At 43.3% G+C, this 18,577-nt stretch overlaps 1 protein-coding gene and 2 long non-coding RNA genes across 4 annotated transcripts; 2 read left to right on the top strand and 1 right to left on the bottom strand.

The window, feature by feature from the left end:
• Window positions 1–405: 405 nt before the first annotated feature.
• On the bottom strand, window positions 406–7,998 carry LOC109900226 (potassium voltage-gated channel subfamily S member 3). Of its 2 annotated transcripts, none has more exons than XM_031836944.1 (2): window positions 7,843–7,998; window positions 406–2,702 (listed from the first exon to the last, which is right to left on the bottom strand). In XM_031836944.1, the coding sequence occupies exon 2, from the start codon at window positions 2,582–2,584 to the stop codon at window positions 1,067–1,069; it is 1,518 nt and encodes a 505-aa protein (XP_031692804.1). In that variant the 5' UTR covers window positions 2,585–2,702; window positions 7,843–7,998; the 3' UTR covers window positions 406–1,066. The 2 variants fall into 2 exon arrangements, with proteins under 2 accessions (XP_031692804.1, XP_020351507.1); XM_020495918.2 differs by lacking the exon at window positions 7,843–7,998 and adding an exon at window positions 6,579–6,808.
• Window positions 7,114–7,976, top strand: LOC109900225 (uncharacterized). Its single transcript, XR_002256559.2, has 4 exons — window positions 7,114–7,193; window positions 7,283–7,338; window positions 7,581–7,737; window positions 7,859–7,976. It is a non-coding gene; the product is annotated as an uncharacterized LOC109900225 (long non-coding RNA).
• Window positions 7,999–14,871: 6,873 nt separating the features above from the next.
• LOC109901334 (uncharacterized) lies at window positions 14,872–16,316 on the top strand. Its single transcript, XR_004211867.1, has 3 exons — window positions 14,872–15,048; window positions 15,399–15,540; window positions 16,207–16,316. It is a non-coding gene; the product is annotated as an uncharacterized LOC109901334 (long non-coding RNA).
• Window positions 16,317–18,577: the final 2,261 nt, after the last annotated feature.

Below are 18,577 nucleotides of genomic sequence, written 5' to 3'. Positions count from 1 at the left end.
ATGGTTACTACGTAAATGTGCCAAAACCTACAGTGGTATGGGCTCATTTCGCACATTTCTGTTCTACTGGGACAGCAGCTCATCCTTCCAGAGAAGATGACACATGACAGGAAATCAGTGAGAAGAAGCCAGAGAAACGTATAAGGAGTCAAGAACACTGCCTAGGAGTTGAACGGGTATTGTTGTTTTTTTACAGGATTTTACGACCCATGTTATGACTTTTATTCTGATGTAATCCCAAAGTTGATTTGTTCGAAATTGTTTGATTTACTGTACCGCTAAGTGTAACCACTAATTTAAAGGGAATACGTATTTTGCAACTAATTCGTGTACATTCCTAGTCCATAAATGATTTAAAACGCATGAAGCAAAGGCTCCGATCGATGTCAAAATAAAGAGACATAATTCAGCTTTCGCAGGTCTGATTTTATTTGATTAGTACGTCCATACGGCCTAACCCAGGGAGCTAGCATGCCATCATATATCTCTAAGACAATGTCTCAATGACTTTCTAATCAAATGACCTGTACATCAGTGCTTATAGCATGAGAGGTTTTAGAGAGAGGTCATTTCTGTCTCTTTATCTACAGTAACTGTGGTCTCAAAGTAATGATCCACTACCCATGATTGATGACTTGTCTTATGTGTTTTTATTCATGCAGAGATTGAAACATCAATCGAACCCGGAATCTGATCACTCTTTTCTTTTTTTCTCAAATCAATTTAGTTTTTCTTTGCATATGCAAACCTTTACTGAACTTTTGAGCGGATAAATCTGTACGATATAATGCAAATTCCTTAACATACGCATGCAACGTTGCAATATCTGGCCTAATAGATGAATTACATTCAAACCTTTATAAGGGGGATCCAAGTCAGTCATCTGTGCCCTCTCAGTTCAGGGATATATTTATCAGAATAGAAAAAATCCCATGGCCACAGTGTTGTGAAAGTCTAGAGTCAGCCATGAAAGGAAGACATATTAAGAGTTAACGATGGAGAGCTTGACCCTGAGAACCATAAAGGGCTCCTTTGAGGTGTATTGAGCTTTCTAAAGCCTCAAGCTTCATTTCGCTGCCCCATTGTCCAGAGTGTCTGTGTCACACACCTCCTCTATGTCCTGTAGGCTGGAGGCATCCGTATCATCCCCACCGCTACTCTCACTGTTCTTGAAGGCGAGGCCGCCCATGAAGGGGTACACGCCCAGACTCTGGGCGTAGAGGTCTCTGATGTTATGGTAAGGGAGCTCCAGGTCATGTCTCTCGGACGCCTTTTGACTCAGACACAGGCCCTCCTCAATGGCTTTGTTCCTCTGGTAGTACTTGGAAAACTTGTTAAAGATTATGGTGATAGGCAAGGCAACCACCAGCAAGCCGCAGAGGATGCACAGGGTGGCCACTAGCTTCCCCAGCAACGTAACCGGGCAGGTGTCACCATAGCCCACGGTGGTCATGGTGATGGTGGCCCACCACCAGCCCATGGGTATGGTGCCCAGCTCAGTGTCCTCCTCCTCTTTCTCTGCCGAGTAGATGAGCACGGAGAAGATGGAGATGCCCACAGATAAGAAGAGGAGCAGCAGGCCCACCTCGTGGTAGCTATGGCGGACAGTAGCGCCAAGCGCACGCAGACCCACCGAATGGCGGGCCAATTTTAGGATCCTGAAGACGCGCATCAGCCGGAGGACCTGCACCACCTTGCCCACGTTCTCCAGGTTCTCGTTCTCCTCGCTGTTCTCATCATCTACCGTCTCAAAGGCCAGCGTGATGTAGAAGGGCAGGATGGAGGCCACGTCGATGATGTTCAGGGTGTTGCTGAGGAACTTCCTTGGGGAGGGGGCTACGATCAATCGGATGATGAACTCAGCCGAGAAGCAGACGATGCAGACCACCTCCAGGATGGCCAGTACTGGGTCCTCGATGTGTCTCTCGTTCTCGTCCAAGATCTGAAACTCGGGCATGCTATGGACGCACATGGCCACGATGGAGGTGAGCACAACGCTCAGCGAGGCCACAGCGATGATCTTGGATGAGAGCGAATGACCGGGGTCCTCTAGCCTAATCCACACGTAGCTCCGCACCTCGGCGCACCACGCCCCCTTGAACTTCTCCAGATCCTTGTCCATTGCTGAGAGCTCTTCGAAGGACGAGTCCAAGCTGGGCGGCTGCACGTCGTCACTTTGGACGTCCCAGTCGCGGTCCTCAATGTACTCCTTGCGCTCCTGGAACCAGTTGCTGCAGCAATCCCCTAAGTGGAGCTCCTGGATGCCCCAGTACTCAATCTCCTGGCTGAAGGAGAAGACGCATACCTCCTCCATGATGTGGATGCGGCCTGTGCGGTAGAAGTTGATCACGCTGATGAAGATGTGGGGATTGCGGTCAAAGTAGTACTCGCGCTCGGTGGCACTGTAGTCGTCGCATAGCTCCAGGATGGCGTCCTCACTCCGGCAGTGCAGCAGGCGGCCCAGGCGTGTGTGGGGGAAGCGGAGCAGCGTCTCCTCTGCCACCTCGTGCCGGACACCTCCCACGTTGAGGTATACCTGGTCTTCCTCATTTCCGCATCGGTGGAGGACTTGCCCATATCCCATGTTGGTGATGATGAGCCATAGGCCACATGGGCAAGGAGGGGGAAGTGCTGGTGGGAAATGTAGTTTGGGATGATCAGCCTCCGGTGGCTAGCGGTGAGGTTAAGGCTCAAGGGTCCATCTATGAGGAGGAGAAACATTCCAATTATCAATAGTCATTCTACCACCCATTTTAAGTTTAAGGAATAGGGTTGTTCCATGTGATCAATGACTTTCTGACTGCAACCCTTTTGATTTGAACAAAACCTTCCATACATGTTTTCCCACAGTAGAAGTGGTCAGAAAGTGACTTTTAGGGCCTGAATGCCATAACCTTTAGGAGATAAAGGTGCTCATATTTCACACTGCACCCTACCATTAGACATCCATGTCTTCATCACTGAAAAGGATAAACGGATGAGTTTGATATCATTTGAAAGCCTACAAACAGGGTTGTCAAACAATTAGATCATTTCTTGAATTTAAAAAAATACATTTTTATAATAATGTCTTTAACCTTTAACATCAATTATCAAAAAGCTTCATCAGAGGTGTTTGTACCCACCATCGGTTGAGACACAGCGTGTTCTTGAATAGGTGTCATGTTTTGGTTGATAAATTTACTACAGTGTCAATAAAATGTACATTTCTACATTAAAATGGTACCACAAAGATGGTTGTAGGTCCACACATCAGATTATGTTGACTTGAGTGGGAATATCCATGGTCTTCAATGAAACTGTCAATTTTGAAACATTTCCATTCAAGTTGACATTTGATAGCGGGTGGATATCTTTCTGGTAGTAATTGGAAGTTCAAATTTCAATTAAATTTCAATGGTGTACCATCTACATTGCATTGGTCTGAAGGGATAACTCCATTCTATGAATTCTGTTTCTCTGATTGAAATGACACCCACCGTGTATTCAAGAATATGCTGTCTCAGCCAACACAAACACCTCAGATGATGTACAATAGGGTCTAAGATACACTACATGACCAAAAGTATGTTGACACCTGCTCGTCGAACATCTCGCTCCAAAATCATGGGCATTAATATGGAGTTGGTTCCCCCTTTGCTGCTATAACAGCCTCCACTCTTCTGGGAAGGCTTTCCACTAGATGTTGGAACATTGCTGTGGGGACTTGCTTCCATTCAGCCACAAGAGCATTAGTGAGATTGGGCACTGATCTTGGGTGATTAGGCCTGGTTCAAATTAATCCCAAAGGTGTTCCATGGAGTTGAGGTCTGGGCTTTGTGTAGGCCAGTCAATATCTTCCACAACGATCTTGACAAACCATTTATGTGTGGACATTGCTTCTGCACGGGGGCATTATCATGCTGAAACAGGAAAGGGCCTTCCCCAAACTGTTGCCACAAAGTTGGAAGCACAGAATCGTCTAGAATGACATTGTATGATAGGAAGGGGCATGGCCCGAACAATGAAAAACAGCCCCATACCATTATTCCTCCCCCACCAAACGTTACAGTTGGCACTAGAGGGTCTCGGAGGGTTGAGGGGAAGCTCTCAAGAACTGTTGGGGGATCTTGGATGATTGGTGGCCTAGCTGTTGGGAACTTGGGCCGGTGGCCAATAGGTTGCTGTTCCGGCTCCCCGATTTGACTTGGTGGGAGATCTGTTTGATGTGCCCCTGGGTGGGGCCCTTGATGTGCCCCTGGGTGGGGCCCTTGACCCTGGTTGCTCCTGTGGGTTGCTCTGGATGGGAGTGTCTGCTAGATGACTGAATGTAATGTAAATGTTGAGCGGTTTCACAGCAGGTAGATTGAATATTAATACATACAATCAAATCAAATAAAAATTTAATATTTCCGTTCACTGGCCTAGCCCAAACCATGAAAAACAGCCCCAGACCATTATTCCTCCTCCACCAAACTTTACAGTTGTCAATATGTATTGGGGTAGGTAGCATTCTCCTGATATCTGCCAAAACCCAGATTTGTCCGTTGGACTGCCAGATGGTGAAGCGTGATTCAGAGAAGGGGTTTCCACTGCTCCAGAGTCCAATGGAGGTGAGCTTTACACCACTCCAGCCGACGCTTGGCATCGTGAATGGTGATCTTAGGCTTGTGTGTGGCTGCCCGGCCATGGAAATCAGTTTCATTAAGCTCCAGACTAGCTGTTCTTGTGTTTAGAACTCGGTAGTGAGTGTTGCAACCGAGACCATTTTTACGTGTTACGTGCTTGTGTGGCCTACCACTTCGCGGCTGAACCGTTGTTGCTCCTAGACGTTTCCACTTCACAATAATAGCACTTACAGTTGACCGTGGCAGCTCTAGCAGGGCAGAAATCTGACGAACTGATTTGTTGGACAGGTGGCATCCTAAGATAGTGCCACTTTGAAAGTCACTGAGCTCTTCAGTAAGACCATTCTACCGCTAATGTTTGCAAATGGAGATTGCATGGCTGTGTGCTCGATTTTATACACCTGTCAGCAACGGGTGTGACTGAAATAGCCGAATACACTATTTTGAAGGGGTGTCCAAATGCTTTTGTATATATAGCGTATGTGAAAATTGGAAAAATCTGAGTTTACACTTTTTTTTGCATAAATGTTTATTACAAAACAATTATAAAATAGTTTGACAACCCCGTTGGTAAGCTTTCAAAAGATATCAAACTAAACCGTTTATAATTTTCAGTAATGAAAACATGGATGTCTCATGGTAGTGTGGGGTATGCAAGAACTTCAAGCACCTCATCTTGTTTTGGTGTTCAAGTTCAAAAAGTTAATTTATGACCACTTCGCACCATGGGCAAACATGTTTGGAAGGATTTGTTCAAATCAAAAAGGGTACAGTCAGAAAGTGACGGAATTCATATAGAATGAGTCAATTGCTGTATAAACTTATCTGTCCTCTTGAATCAGCCTGGTGTCATAGACTAGACATAGTAAATGTAAATCCAGGACACTGAAATAGTATGATATGTTACGTTTGGTATGGTATGGTTAGTTTCAATCTCATCACGGACAACTTTAGCTGCTAATTAGGTCATTAGAAATTTATAAACTACTTACTACATTTTAACATGTTAGCTAACCCCTTTCCCTAACCTTAATCCCTTTAACCTAACTCCTAAACTTAACCCTTACCCCTGCCTAGCTAACGTTAGCCATCTAGCTAGAATTCATAAGATATTATACGTTTTTGAAAATTGGTAACCTATTGTACGTTTTGCTAATTCATAACATATAATATTAATTGTAATTTTAAACATATACGAAATGAGTGATGGACAGCCACAAATGAATACATACCATACGTGACATAACATATCATACTAAATGGTGTGGTTCAGATTGATGTACTGAATAATACGATATGCTCTGAGACCAGGTTGCTTGAATAGCATTCCTAGGCCACATTTGACTGCTTTTAAAACCAATAATATATTACACCATGAAAAGCTTCTGCCCTGAGCCCACCAATGTTTATATCAACATGCAATGGCTAGCATTAATGGGAAGAATATAAGAATATATAAGAATAGAGTGCGTGTGTGGTGTGTTGATAGGCATCGAACGGTGATTCAGTACTATCACTTCCTCAAGCAGGCTAAAGTTCTAGATTATCACCAAGGGAATCGAGGCCCTCAGCACCAGAGAAATAGGACTTGACAACAGGATGAAATGGGACTTAACATCGAGCAATTATTTGAAAAATATATCTTCTTTTTTTTGCGGAAAACAAACTATTTCGACAAGTGTTATTATGGACCCCTTCATCCGACACGGGGCCGCTAAAGGACTATTTTGGTTAGTCTTGAATGGCGACTGTAACTTTTATGTAAAATTAAACCTGATAGGCTACAATTGTTTTATTCAGGATATACTTGTTTTTCTCTTTTACATTTGCCTATATACAGTCTCAAATACCAATTAGACACAACAATGTAGGCAATCAATTATATTATATTCTATATTAGGCAAGCATGTTCAAACAAATCGACATGGGCTCCCCGATAAGTTCAACATGATAATAATACATAAAGCATACCTGCTCCTGTGCCCTTTCTTTCCATTAAAATAACTTTCCGAGTACTGATTATCCGATTATTCTCATCTCCAAATAAATAGTAGTCCCATGCTTCAGAAGGAATTATCCCTAAACCGAAACGTTGTTGGTGCTCGGAGCGCGCCCGCAATAATGATCGGACAGGGAGTGTAGCAGGCTGAATCACTCAGTCCGCTACTCCGACAAGAACGCACCAATAAAAACGGCGCGAGGATTTTGTGGTCCAAAGCCAAGCAATGGTTTCCTTCAATCTCCGAGAGGGGAGGTGCATCGGATTTGGTGGCGATTTTAGCCTTATGATTAAGTGTGCAAATGTATTTTTAATGCCTCGTTTTTTATTTCAGTAAAACAAATCTGTAAATATTTGACCTGCATCGTTGAATTTTCCGTTTTCACCTTTAAACCCGCATAGTGATTGTCTGGCCCACCATTGATGGGCAGATAATCAATTATGAGTGTCACCTGTTGTGCTGCTATATAAGTATAAGGTACAGGAACTATAGGATATACCTTTGGTCAAATATAGGTCACAGCTATAGCATGGTTCTGAGACAAACGAAGCGGCTGTTCTACAATGGGTCATTTTCTTGGATCTGGGTTAGTAGCAGGCCTAGAAGAGCCCTATGCAACCTACACATTGGACTTGTCTTCATTTTCGATTTAATCATTTTTCAAATGCCTTACAGGTGGTTTTGCCTATTGATGGTAGCTGAGAGCATACAAGCACAGACACCTTCTACAAGTAAGATTACTGTATATTCAGGCACTAAATGTTTGACAACATTTGGACTCCCATTTCCAGATGACCTCAACCCTGAATGCCTGGGGAACATTATTTGTTTGATTGTGGATCCCCTTTACAGGAGGTTTGAAGTTGACGTTATTGTCGTCAGTTTGACTCTTTTGAATCTCTTTCATAATTCATGCATTGTAATTGTACATGTATTTGCAAACCTATGCTTACACCCTCGCCAACCCTTCCAGATGACCTGAAAGTCATAAACCTGATGCCCAGCCTGGCTACTCTGTGTGGAATGAGCGTGAAAATGGACCCGATGGGCAATGTCATGTTTGCTTCTGTTCTCCTCTGAGCGAGTACTCTGTCAGTTTTGCCAACTTAGCGACTTTGTTGCTATATTTAGTGAGTATTCAGACCCCTCTAGCGACACATTTTCAAAAAAAATTGACTAGTGACAAATCTAGCAGTGTTATTGGAGACTGACGTGAAAGCACTTAAGGTTCTTACTCTTCTCAACGAGCAGCGGGCGCTGCCGTGGGCCCCCGTCCCAAAGCACTCACAGGCGGCCCAGTCCTCGCGCAGCAGTCCCTCCCAGCTGCAGTCAGAGCAGGAGATGTTCACCCCTCCGTGTCCAGACTGCAAATGAATCTTGCATGCAGGAAGCCGCCACTGGCTGATCTCGCCCTGGCTTACATTCAAGGCAGGATGTAAAATGTTCTTTGTCTAAAATAAAATCGCTGCACAAAAATAAATCACTGCATTTGACTCACACAGCCTCAGTCACTTACTCACCTTGTCCACTGTGTGCCTCTCTGTGACATAAGCTAAACATCTAGCTTGCTAGCTCATGTCTCAGTCTAAACTGTATGCTCAAAAATACAGAAAGTAGTGAGAATCAAACCCCGAATTCAAAGGCTGGTTGACGACGTTTATTGAAGATGATACACGGGCACACTGCCTGTATTGTAAGGTTGATTTCTACACTTAGTGATGTAAAAAAATATGACAACTCAAACATACTCAAAAGGCAAAGCCTTAAAATGGTTCCAGCCAAAACAAGCTGCCATTTATGGTTAAAAAAAAATTACTGCAAAAAAGGCTGAGGCCACCATGGCATTAGCTATCACTGAACACTGTTCCATGCTGGCATGTGATCACATTGGAGAAGCATGTAGAGCTGCTTTCTCAGACTCCACTGCTGCTACCCACTTCAAAATGCACAGGACAAAGAAAACCAACGTGATTAATGATGTTCTAGCGCCATACTTTCTGAAAAAGTTGGACGCAGATGTGGGTGACCAGTGTTTCAGCCTCGATGAGTCCACAAATGTAAGTGTTTCTCAGTTCCTGGGGGTTGTGATAAGGTACTTTAGTGACACCAAGCAGACAATTGTATCAACATTTCTGGGGCTTGTTGAGTTGGAGGAGATGCCAAATCCATAGCCCGTGCTGTTGTGGCTTTTCTCGAAGTGATGTCTCCTGGGGATAGGGACTGACAATGCCTCTTATGACAGGGATTAACAATTGGGTCCATAAAGAGCTGAAGGATGAGTATGGCCTCATATCTGATTCTTATTCGCTGTGTGTGCCACTCTGCAGCTTGCTGTAAGTCATTCTTCCAATAACACCATCCCCTGTAGTGTGGAGTACTTGGTACTAGAGACTTAACTGGTTTTCAGTGTCTCCAAAGCGCAGGGAGACCTACAAGGCCATATATGAAACCAACTGTGGGGAGAAACCTGTACAGATATCCAAGGTGTGTGCCACACATTGGCTCTCCATTGAACCCGCGGTTTCATGCATTTTGGACCAGTGGGAGGAGCTTAGGCTGCATTTCGCAGTCACCAAGTCCAGTGAACACTGCTACATGGCTGAGGTTTTATACTCCATGTACAGTGATCCTCAAAACATATTGTATCTGACTCTTTTGAAGGTAGTGCTAGGTGAGGTACAGTTGGCCATCAAGGCTTTTGAGGGAGAGCAAGTAGAGGGAGAGCAATTCACCTGAATTAGGGCCAGACTAGTTACCATAATTTTCTCACATTGCCATTGACAGTTTTTTCTATGGTCTCTTTTCGGTCCATTTAGATTGTATACAAAAAATGTTACAAATGTTATGGTTAAAAATTTTCATGTTTTATTGTGACTTGTTGTAGGCTCCTAAGTGGACCATAAGGTTTAAAACCAAACCAAATTAAGGAAAAAAAAGAAAGGAAAAAAAACAAAGTAACTCCACCAGAGTGTCTCTTTTGGGTCACTTTTGCCGGTCCCAAGCCTAGATAAAGGAGGGTTGGAATTGTGACAAAAAAACCCACAAATCGACAGAAGAAAGTTCTTTGTAGTTCTAAACATATTTAGGGTGTTTTTTACTCACTTTTTTTGTCTCTCCCACGACGTCATTCCTCTCTGCTTTCCTTACTGAGGAGTTGGCAACACTGCTCTGTGTACAGAGTAGGCAAAACCTGTAGCTACACCCTATGGGCCTCCCGAGAGACTCTGTGTGACCTCACCTACATGGAGGTAAGTGAGCAGAGCATGCCCCAATGGACTACTGGGGGCCAATGTTACGCCAACGGCCTTACATGTTCTGTTTTAAAGGCAAATATGCGATGGAAGCCAAATACTCCATCTACATGTGACTCGGTTATTATTGCAGTATGGTTCTAGAGACATACATCCCACTACTTTCATATCGCATCAATAATTTCCCATGCAAAATACACACTTGCTGTACACTTAACAGTTGCAGCGGGCAGTATTTTTCAGTAACATGTTTGTGGCGTCAATGCAGATGGCTAATTAGCACAGATGACTGTCTTGTCTGTTTTCTGTAACAAGGCGGTGTGTGAGCCTTAACCCTACAATGGTATGTAGTAATCAAACCATGTTTTTTGATATGAGATATTCCTTATGTTTCTGAAACCGTACTGCAGCGACTAGTGTTAACCTTTTTTTAGAGCAATGTTAACACTAGTCGCTAAACAAAACTCACCTGGCTAGAAGATGTTATCGTCAATAGGCACTTAAGGTAGTTGACGGCTGACTGGGCTTGTCCTAAATGCCTGTAGGAATGATCTGTCTAGCTCTACAATTCTCCACTTTAGTTTATTCTGCAACAAAGCAGAGGTCTTGGCTTTTTCTCAACTGTTCTTGTTGTCACTCACCACCTCAAAATGCTTACAGAATATAGTCAGAGGAACATTGGCTCTTCATTGTGTTTTTAGGAGAGCAGACTCAAATTGACAAGACTATTAAGAAATTAGCTTCCTATTGTATGGGAGGGAAAATATATTGCCATATACTCTATGAGGAGTAATGGCCTTTCTCCCCTAGGTGTAGGTCAGGAGTATTCCAGTATTCCAAACCGTCCTTGAGCTTAAGGCAAGGAGCAGCAACCTCAGAGGTGCTGAGGTAGCCACGTTTCTTTAATTCCACTGCAAAATGATAAGTTGGCACCGGACAGTTTGCCTTTAGTAAGAACTTGATTAATTCATGTTTCCATTTCCTAAAACAGGATCTTGCTTCAGGATGCATGACAGCAGTGGTCTTCAGTCCTGGCAAGAAGGTCATGAAGGTGGGTGAGCTCCAAAGAAAGGGCTATGCAATAGGCAACACTCCCACACAGCTAGTGTTGAGGAGCCCTGATAATGCAGAGGAGACGTACCTACAGGATGTAAGCGGACTTTTTCCACTTCCTCCATGAGCTAACTGTTTATCCCCCTATGTTTTCCATGGCTGGGTTGTGTTCATTAGAGCAAACGTTTGGAAACCAAGTGGCCCTACCTGAACTTGTCAAAGTGTTAGTTTTTCGCTCTGTGCAACATTTTACTACACAGTGCCCTACTGAGCACAGCCCTGGTGTGGTTGCCCCCTGAACAGGTTGCTGGGGTTCCGATGAGGCTGATCTCAACCTTTGAGCAGAAGTGGCTGGTGACTCGAATAGATGCCACTGCTGATTGTACAATACCAGGTTGAGTGAACTATTGGCACGACTACCTAGGTAGTGTTCAGTTGGGAGTTTTGAAACAAAGAACTACCTGAATTTGTCAAAGGGCACATTTTTTTATTTGCTACAAGGTTCCATGGTCTACTGAAGATGTCCTTGGCATCTTGTTTCAATGCAGGGGCAGTGGCCTTCACTCCAGAAATGATCACCTGGTACATACCCAGGCACCTAAACCCACTGATCTCCTCTGATGCCTTCACCATGTTGGCGGTATACATGGGGATTGATGCCAAGAGACTGGACGCTGAGGAAATGGCTGCCAGAAAATACTACTTTTCAGTCAGTGATACACTTGTCAGTGCTTTGCAGTAACACTTCTCCCTTTGCCTTCTTTCAGGGGAAAACACTTAAACCTGTCTTGTGTAAAATATATCTTATCAAGCAATATTACTAAATGATCACTTGACTATCTAACCAAGCCATATTCAGGATGACCACTACTTCGTCACTTACACCATTGAGTCCATGCTTGAGTTGCTGTGGATTGAGGAGGATGCAAACAAGGACACCAGATACAAAGTCCTCCTCCCTATCACCACACCTCTGGCCAGGCCTCCACAAGTTCGCAACTGAGTAAGGTTTAGTTTCAAGGTGCTGTTGGGATGCTGGGTCCTGTTCATTAGGCACTAAAAGGTAGACAATGTACTGAAACATGGTGGGATTATCCCCAAAATGCAGGTTTCTGCTAAGCATTTAAATGATTTATTTTGTGCCAATGAACAAACACGCCCTTGGGCGCTGAGCAGCCAGTGTTTGTGTTTGAGTTGGGGACTTTCAACATTGATGTGGAGCTGCTGAATGTCACCTTTCCCATCGGCATGCTAACTGTTGCAGAGTGCAATAACAGAGGCTTTAATGTTCAGGAGCACAGATCCCTGGACAACACCTTGAAGACCTTCACAATGGAAGTTCCCTTTTCTGACCCAGTGGTCTTTAAGGAGGTACTTTTCGCTCTCTAAACACAAAGCCGCATTGCCTAATAGGTATGGGTCAACAAATTGAGCGACTGTCATGCCGTCATGCAAATGGTGCTTGATTTTAAGATGCGTAGTAGTTGAGGAATGTGGCAACATTGCTTTTTAGAAAGATTATAACTTGTTTTCTTATTCCTCAATGTACTTGACATTATCCCTTGATGTTGAATAGTTACAACGCTATCAGTTGACCAATGCTTTTAATTTACAGTTGCAGTCGGAAGTTTACATACACCTTAGCCAAGTACATTTAAACTCAGTTTTTCAAAATTCCTGACTTTTAATCCCAGTAAAAATTCCCTGTTTTAGGTCAGTTAGGATCACCACGTTATTTTAAGAATGTGAAATGTCAGAATAATAGTAGAGTGATTTATTTCAGCTTTTATTTCTTTCATCACATTCCCAGTGGGTCAGAAGTTTACATACAGTCAATTAGTATTTGGTAGCATTGCCTTCAAATTGTTTAACTTGAGTCAAACATTTCGGGTAGCCTTCCACAAGCTTTCCACAATAAGTTGGGTGAATTTTGGCCAGTTCCTCCTGTACGCCGTACCGCAGGACGTTGTGTACGCCGTACCGCAGGACGTTGTGTACGCCGTACCGCAGGACGTTGGTATGGAACTGGGTTCTCTAGACTATGCACCACTTATATTGATTGTTTCCTCTTGTTAACAATAATTGCCGTGAATGCCATATTTGACATGAAACCATGTTTCTTTTTCCCCATGCAGTCTCTGCAAAAAGTGTTCAGCTGTGTATTTGGAACCTGTTCCCAACTTGCCAGGGTCGTGTTTATTAGGGCGCACTGTAAAAATCTATGTTTTATCATGGACAAGTTCAAGTAGTGCCTCCCTGTTTTTGTACTTTTCGTTCCACCATCAGTCACTGGAAAAAGTTATCCTGATCAGTTATCACTTTGAACTATGGCAACTTAGGAGCCCTTCGTGGTTGTGGTTGGCAAGCGGCTGCTGACCAAGGAGCTTGCTCAACAGCATTTAAGAGGGTGACTCAAACATCACTAACACAGTGCCCTTCTCTTCACCAAATACAGTGTTTGAGGTATGACGCGCTCCCTGAACACGTTAAGCTAAAATTCTAAATGAAATTGACTAATGAATGCTCAAACTGTTTCCCAGTCTGTTCACTCTTCATTTATCAGGCGCAGACTGGATGTGACTGAATCCCTACAACATTACCATCAAATACTTCACCCTGGCTTGCAGCTTCAAAACTCTAACTGGTTGGTTCTAAAAACAAATACTGCAGAAAAATGGCCATGACATGACTACCAAACCTGGGTTCAGATATGAATTGTTTTCTTTAATCTGAGCCTAATTGTAGTGCCAGATGGGCATAGACTTTACTTCTGGACTGTTGCCCTGTGGGAGGCAAGCTCAAATTAAGCAAGTATTGGAACATACCATTTGTTTGATACCTGATGACTACCTGTCCTTTGCCCCAGAGTGTTTCTCTAACAGGACGATGGCTGCACTGGAGGTGAAGGTGGAGTATGCTCCCAGTCTGAACCCTAGTCAGCTGAACCTGAGTGACCCTGCCTGTGGCCCCACCTACAGCGATGACCGCTTTGCCTACTTTCACTTCACTGTCAACTCGTGTGGCACCACCCGGAAGGTACAATGACCCTGAGGTGATGGGGACTTCCCTTCTACAGGCCCTAAAGAAAATGCTACTCTTATAGTTCATCAACAATGTCACGCTGTATGAGAATGAAATCTCATTGCCAGATGAACTTGAGGGGAAGACTAACGTAGAAACTTAAGACTCGGAAGAATATCAGTTAGTGGTTACACATCATAACATTTATATTTAATATTTGTATGCTTTTATCGCCAGTTGCTCAATAATCTAACCTCCATCTTCTGCCAGTCATAAACTCTGGAATTACGGGTGCTGCAGTACCCCCCCCCCACCCCAAACATCTTCCTGTGGCAATACTACCAGTGTAGGCATGTTTCCCTTAACCTAATGAGGGATGGGAGAATACTCTACTGTCCTGCTGCTACGTGGTCAATGTCACCGACACGCTTTCCTTCCTCACCAATGAGACTGGGAACGGTCAGCTTATATTCAGAAAGAGACTCACTCATGGTAAGAGTGCACTAATTTCAATTTGACACCTGGCCTCTACATTTTAGTCAGTCCTGATCTGAGGATTGAATATTCCATCATTGGCATACATTTAGCAGGTCTCCTTCACTGCATTTATAGTCTTGATAAAGTGCAGACATCTAAGCAGTATGGTCAAGGCTTAATCTTGCCTTTGGATTGCCTGGGTGGAAATATCTCCAACCTGTAATGCTTCCACTTGTCCAACCAGCTCCGATCTGCAGAGGAGTAGTTATGGAGGAGGTGGTTGGTGAATTCAGCAGAAGCCTCTTGTTGATGTAGCATTTGGTATAGATTGGTCATGTTTTTATTGGGGCACAACAGGATATGAAAATGAGCATTTCTTATTGGATAAGTACAAGTACCTGTTTCATGGACACTAAACACTCCCCCCCCCCCCCCGGTTTTCTCTGTGTTCCAGATGCCTCGTATAACTCGTTCCACCAGGAGGAGGACTACCCAGTGGTGACATACCTAAGACAGCCTCTGTACTTTGAGGTGGAGCTTACCAGGTCCACTGACCCCAAGGTGGTGCTATTGCTTGACCACTGCTGGGCCACGCTCAACAAGGACTGACTCCCAATCCAGATGGAATCTCATTAATGGGTAACTTGTTCTATTTTTGACCCAGATAAGTGTTTTGGGTAGTGGGTTACTTTAGATTTAATGCTGACTTAGCATTCCAACCCTGATGTTCACTTTTTTTGAGTGCATTATTTCAATCTAAATGAACATGGTTGTATTCAGTAGATCTTTCTAAAAAGTTATCAGAATATGTAGGTATGTTAACTCCTTGACCCTGCTTTGTAGTATATCCCCTCAGGTAGGGCCAGCCATAACAGGCTATTTCTAAAGAATTCAGACCAAACCACCATAAGACTTCATACACAAGGTGGTTTTGGTTACAGCTTTTTTTATTTGTCTGCTTAACTTCCTGTTCCTGTCTCCACTGGCAGCTATGAGAAACCGGAGGCTCTGTACCGTGTGGTCTTCCACCCAGTGGTGGCTGACTCCAGGGTCCACTTCCCCTCTCGCATCAAACGCTTTGAGGTCAAGATGTTCTCCTTCGCCAAGGATGTGAATTATCTTAGTGGCAAGGTAAAGTTCACAAAATAGTTTCTGTTTAGGCACATTTTGTTTGGGGGGGAATTATTATTATTTTTTTTTTAATTTCACCTTTATTTAACCAGGTAGGCTAGTTGAGAGCAAGTTCTCATTTGCAACTGCGACCTGGCCAAGATAAAGCATAGCAGTGTGAACAGACAACACAGAGTTACACATGGAGTAAACAATTAACAAGTCAATAACACAGTAGAAAAAAAAGGGGCAGTCTATATACAATGTGTGCAAAAGGCATGAGGAGGTAGGCGAATAATTACAATTTTGCAGATTAACACTGGAGTGATACATGATCAGATGGTCATGTACAGGTAGAGATATTGGTGTGCAAAAGAGCAGAAAAGTAAATAAATAAAAACAGTATAAAAACAGTATGGGGATGAGGTAGGTGAAAATGGGTGGGCTATTTACCAATAGACTATGTACAGCTGCAGCGATTGGTTAGCTGCTCAGATAGCTGATGTTTGAAGTTGGTGAGGGAGATAAAAGTCTCCAACTTCAGCGATTGAGCTCATCTGTGACGTCAGTAGTCCCTCTGGCCTCTGTGGTGGACAGTGTGTGAACCAGGACAACAATGAGAAAGGTATGGAATGATTTTCAGACTCTGTCAAACACAACTGAACTAACAGGTTTTTCTCTCAACAGGGCAACGACCTCAAAGACATCTGAGGAGCATCCCATATGTTTAATCTGGACAGGTTCTTCGTGTGTAAATGTCCTAATGTGAGCAAAGTTCAAATAAAGTGTTCTACATTATTTGGTTTGATTCACTTGCACCTCAATCTATCAATTGCTCTAATTTGGATTTTCATCAGGCATGGCAGTGTGAGTGGGTCAGAAACGGTAACTTAAAGATTAAGGTAGCTTTAATGCTCATCTGGTTATTTGCATTCAACACCAAGGCATATACTTTAGTCATCTGACATGCATAAATCAACCCCTTTTGTAATTCTGCAACTCGGAACCAGTTTTAAGCTGCAAACCAATTTTCCATCTGAGGGAAAAGTAACTTTTAAAATAAATATTTGGTATAAAAGCAGAAGAGAATTCCAGTGTAGTAGGAAGAAGTGACTCAGTGTTCCAGCATGTTGTACCCCCCAAAGTGATGCCAGCAGGGTGGTGACGCTGAGCTCCAAGGCTGTGGATGGATGCGAGCCCTGACTACAGCGGTGATGGTCTTTCAATTTTGGAAGTAAACCGATTCCAATTTTTCTCTTCTGAGGCATGTAGAATTGGCATTTTGGTTTACTTCCTGAATGAACTTGACCTAATTCAACGGTCCGTGCATTGAGTTTACTGCTGTTTAGGCTGTTAGTGCTGCCGAGTCCCAGGGTGAGACGGCGTGGAGTACTGGTATCTAGCCTGAGGCAGCATGTGATGAGCCGGGTCAGTCATTACACCAGTCAGTGCTGCTGAGTCCCAGGGTGAGACGGCGTGGAGTACTGGTATCTAGCCTGAGGCAGCATGTGATGAGTCGGGTCAGTCATTACACCAGTCAGTGCTGCAGCAAGACTGGACTCTGTTGGGATCCTCCCTGTGAGGTGTTCACAGTAAGGTTGATACTGCGGGATAAGGTGATCCTCTGTGCACATGCTGTGACACTATCCACTAACCGTGTTGCTTTTTCCCTCCCGACAGTTGTGCAAACTCCTGTTGAGTCTTTCAAGGTGAATGCTACTCGTCAGAGGGTAGTGCCTGGAAATGTAAACGCGTGGCTACTTTTCCCATTCCAGACGCACACACTACAGCTTATCACTAGTGTAACACATGATCAGTGTTCCTGGCAGATGCCCTCATCCCATGCTATTGTGCGTAAGACTAGTTCATCAACGACTCAAAGTTGGCCGTTGTGGGAGTGACTATAGGTGTGACCTTTATGTAAAGTGTTTCATTTAATATTTAATCACAACTGTGGCTTGTGGGGTTGTCCACAAGCACAGAGTTATATTGTAAAGTATAACTCTGTGCTTGTTATATATATTGCAAAGTTATCCAAGTTATATTGTAAAACATGTTTTTAAGTGTGGTTAGGTTAAATCATATGTTAAGAGTAGAAATGGGCAGTGTTTGACTTTGGCTGTGTTAACAGACTACCACTGGTTTACGGGGAAGGTGTGAGGTTGGTAGATTAAACCTATGCACTGGTAGTTTCTGTTGGCTAATCCGAATACAAAGTTTGAAAGTCCACCAGACTACTCTTCACATCTGGGTGGAGTATCAGCTGAATATTCATGAATCTAAAATTCACTGATTGGTAGCTGTTCAATAGACAACTTTCCAAGTCAAATTTGCACTCAATACTGTATGGTCCTGCCTGACAAATGCACAATTACACTTTTTGTGACTTGTAATAGTCTCAAAAGGAAAACAACCGAGTGTCATAAACGATGGATCATTAGCTTATACATTAACTTTCACATCTAGATGGTGGGTGTGGAGCCAGAGACAGTAAGGGTTCAAACTGTAGAACCCAGTTCCTACATTTGAATATAAAAATGTATAAAACAAAACTATGCTACATTTTATCCCTGGGATCCTCAGGATGACAAATCAAAGCAAGGTTACTGAATGTAAGTACATTATTTACCTTTAAGAGGTGAATGTATCGAACCAGTTGCCGTGATAAGTTTTTTATTGTTGTGCACTCTCAAACAATAGCATGGTCTTTTTTCACTGTAATATCTACTGTAAATTGGACAGTGCAGTTAGATTAACAATTTAAGCTTTCTGCCCATATAAGATGTCCTGGAAAGCTTGCTGTTACTTACAACTGTCATGCTAATCACATTAGTGCACATTAACTCAACCGACCTGATATAGGAACACCCATCATGTAGAGGTTAAAGGACTTTGTATATTTAGCCCCTAGTCCTGCAATGAAGTCATTAGAGATTCTTTATAATTTGCCTAAAATTCAAAATGTTGTCATATCCAATATGGCTGCCATAACATTTAGAGGTTAAATCACCTGTAAATATGAATTATGTAACACTCATGCCTCAAACACCTGTCTGCT

This window comes from Oncorhynchus kisutch, linkage group LG12 (genome assembly GCF_002021735.2).
Source record: "Oncorhynchus kisutch isolate 150728-3 linkage group LG12, Okis_V2, whole genome shotgun sequence".
NCBI classification, from domain to species: Eukaryota; Metazoa; Chordata; class Actinopteri; order Salmoniformes; family Salmonidae; genus Oncorhynchus; species Oncorhynchus kisutch.
This window is presented reverse-complemented; position numbering and strand designations above follow the sequence as displayed.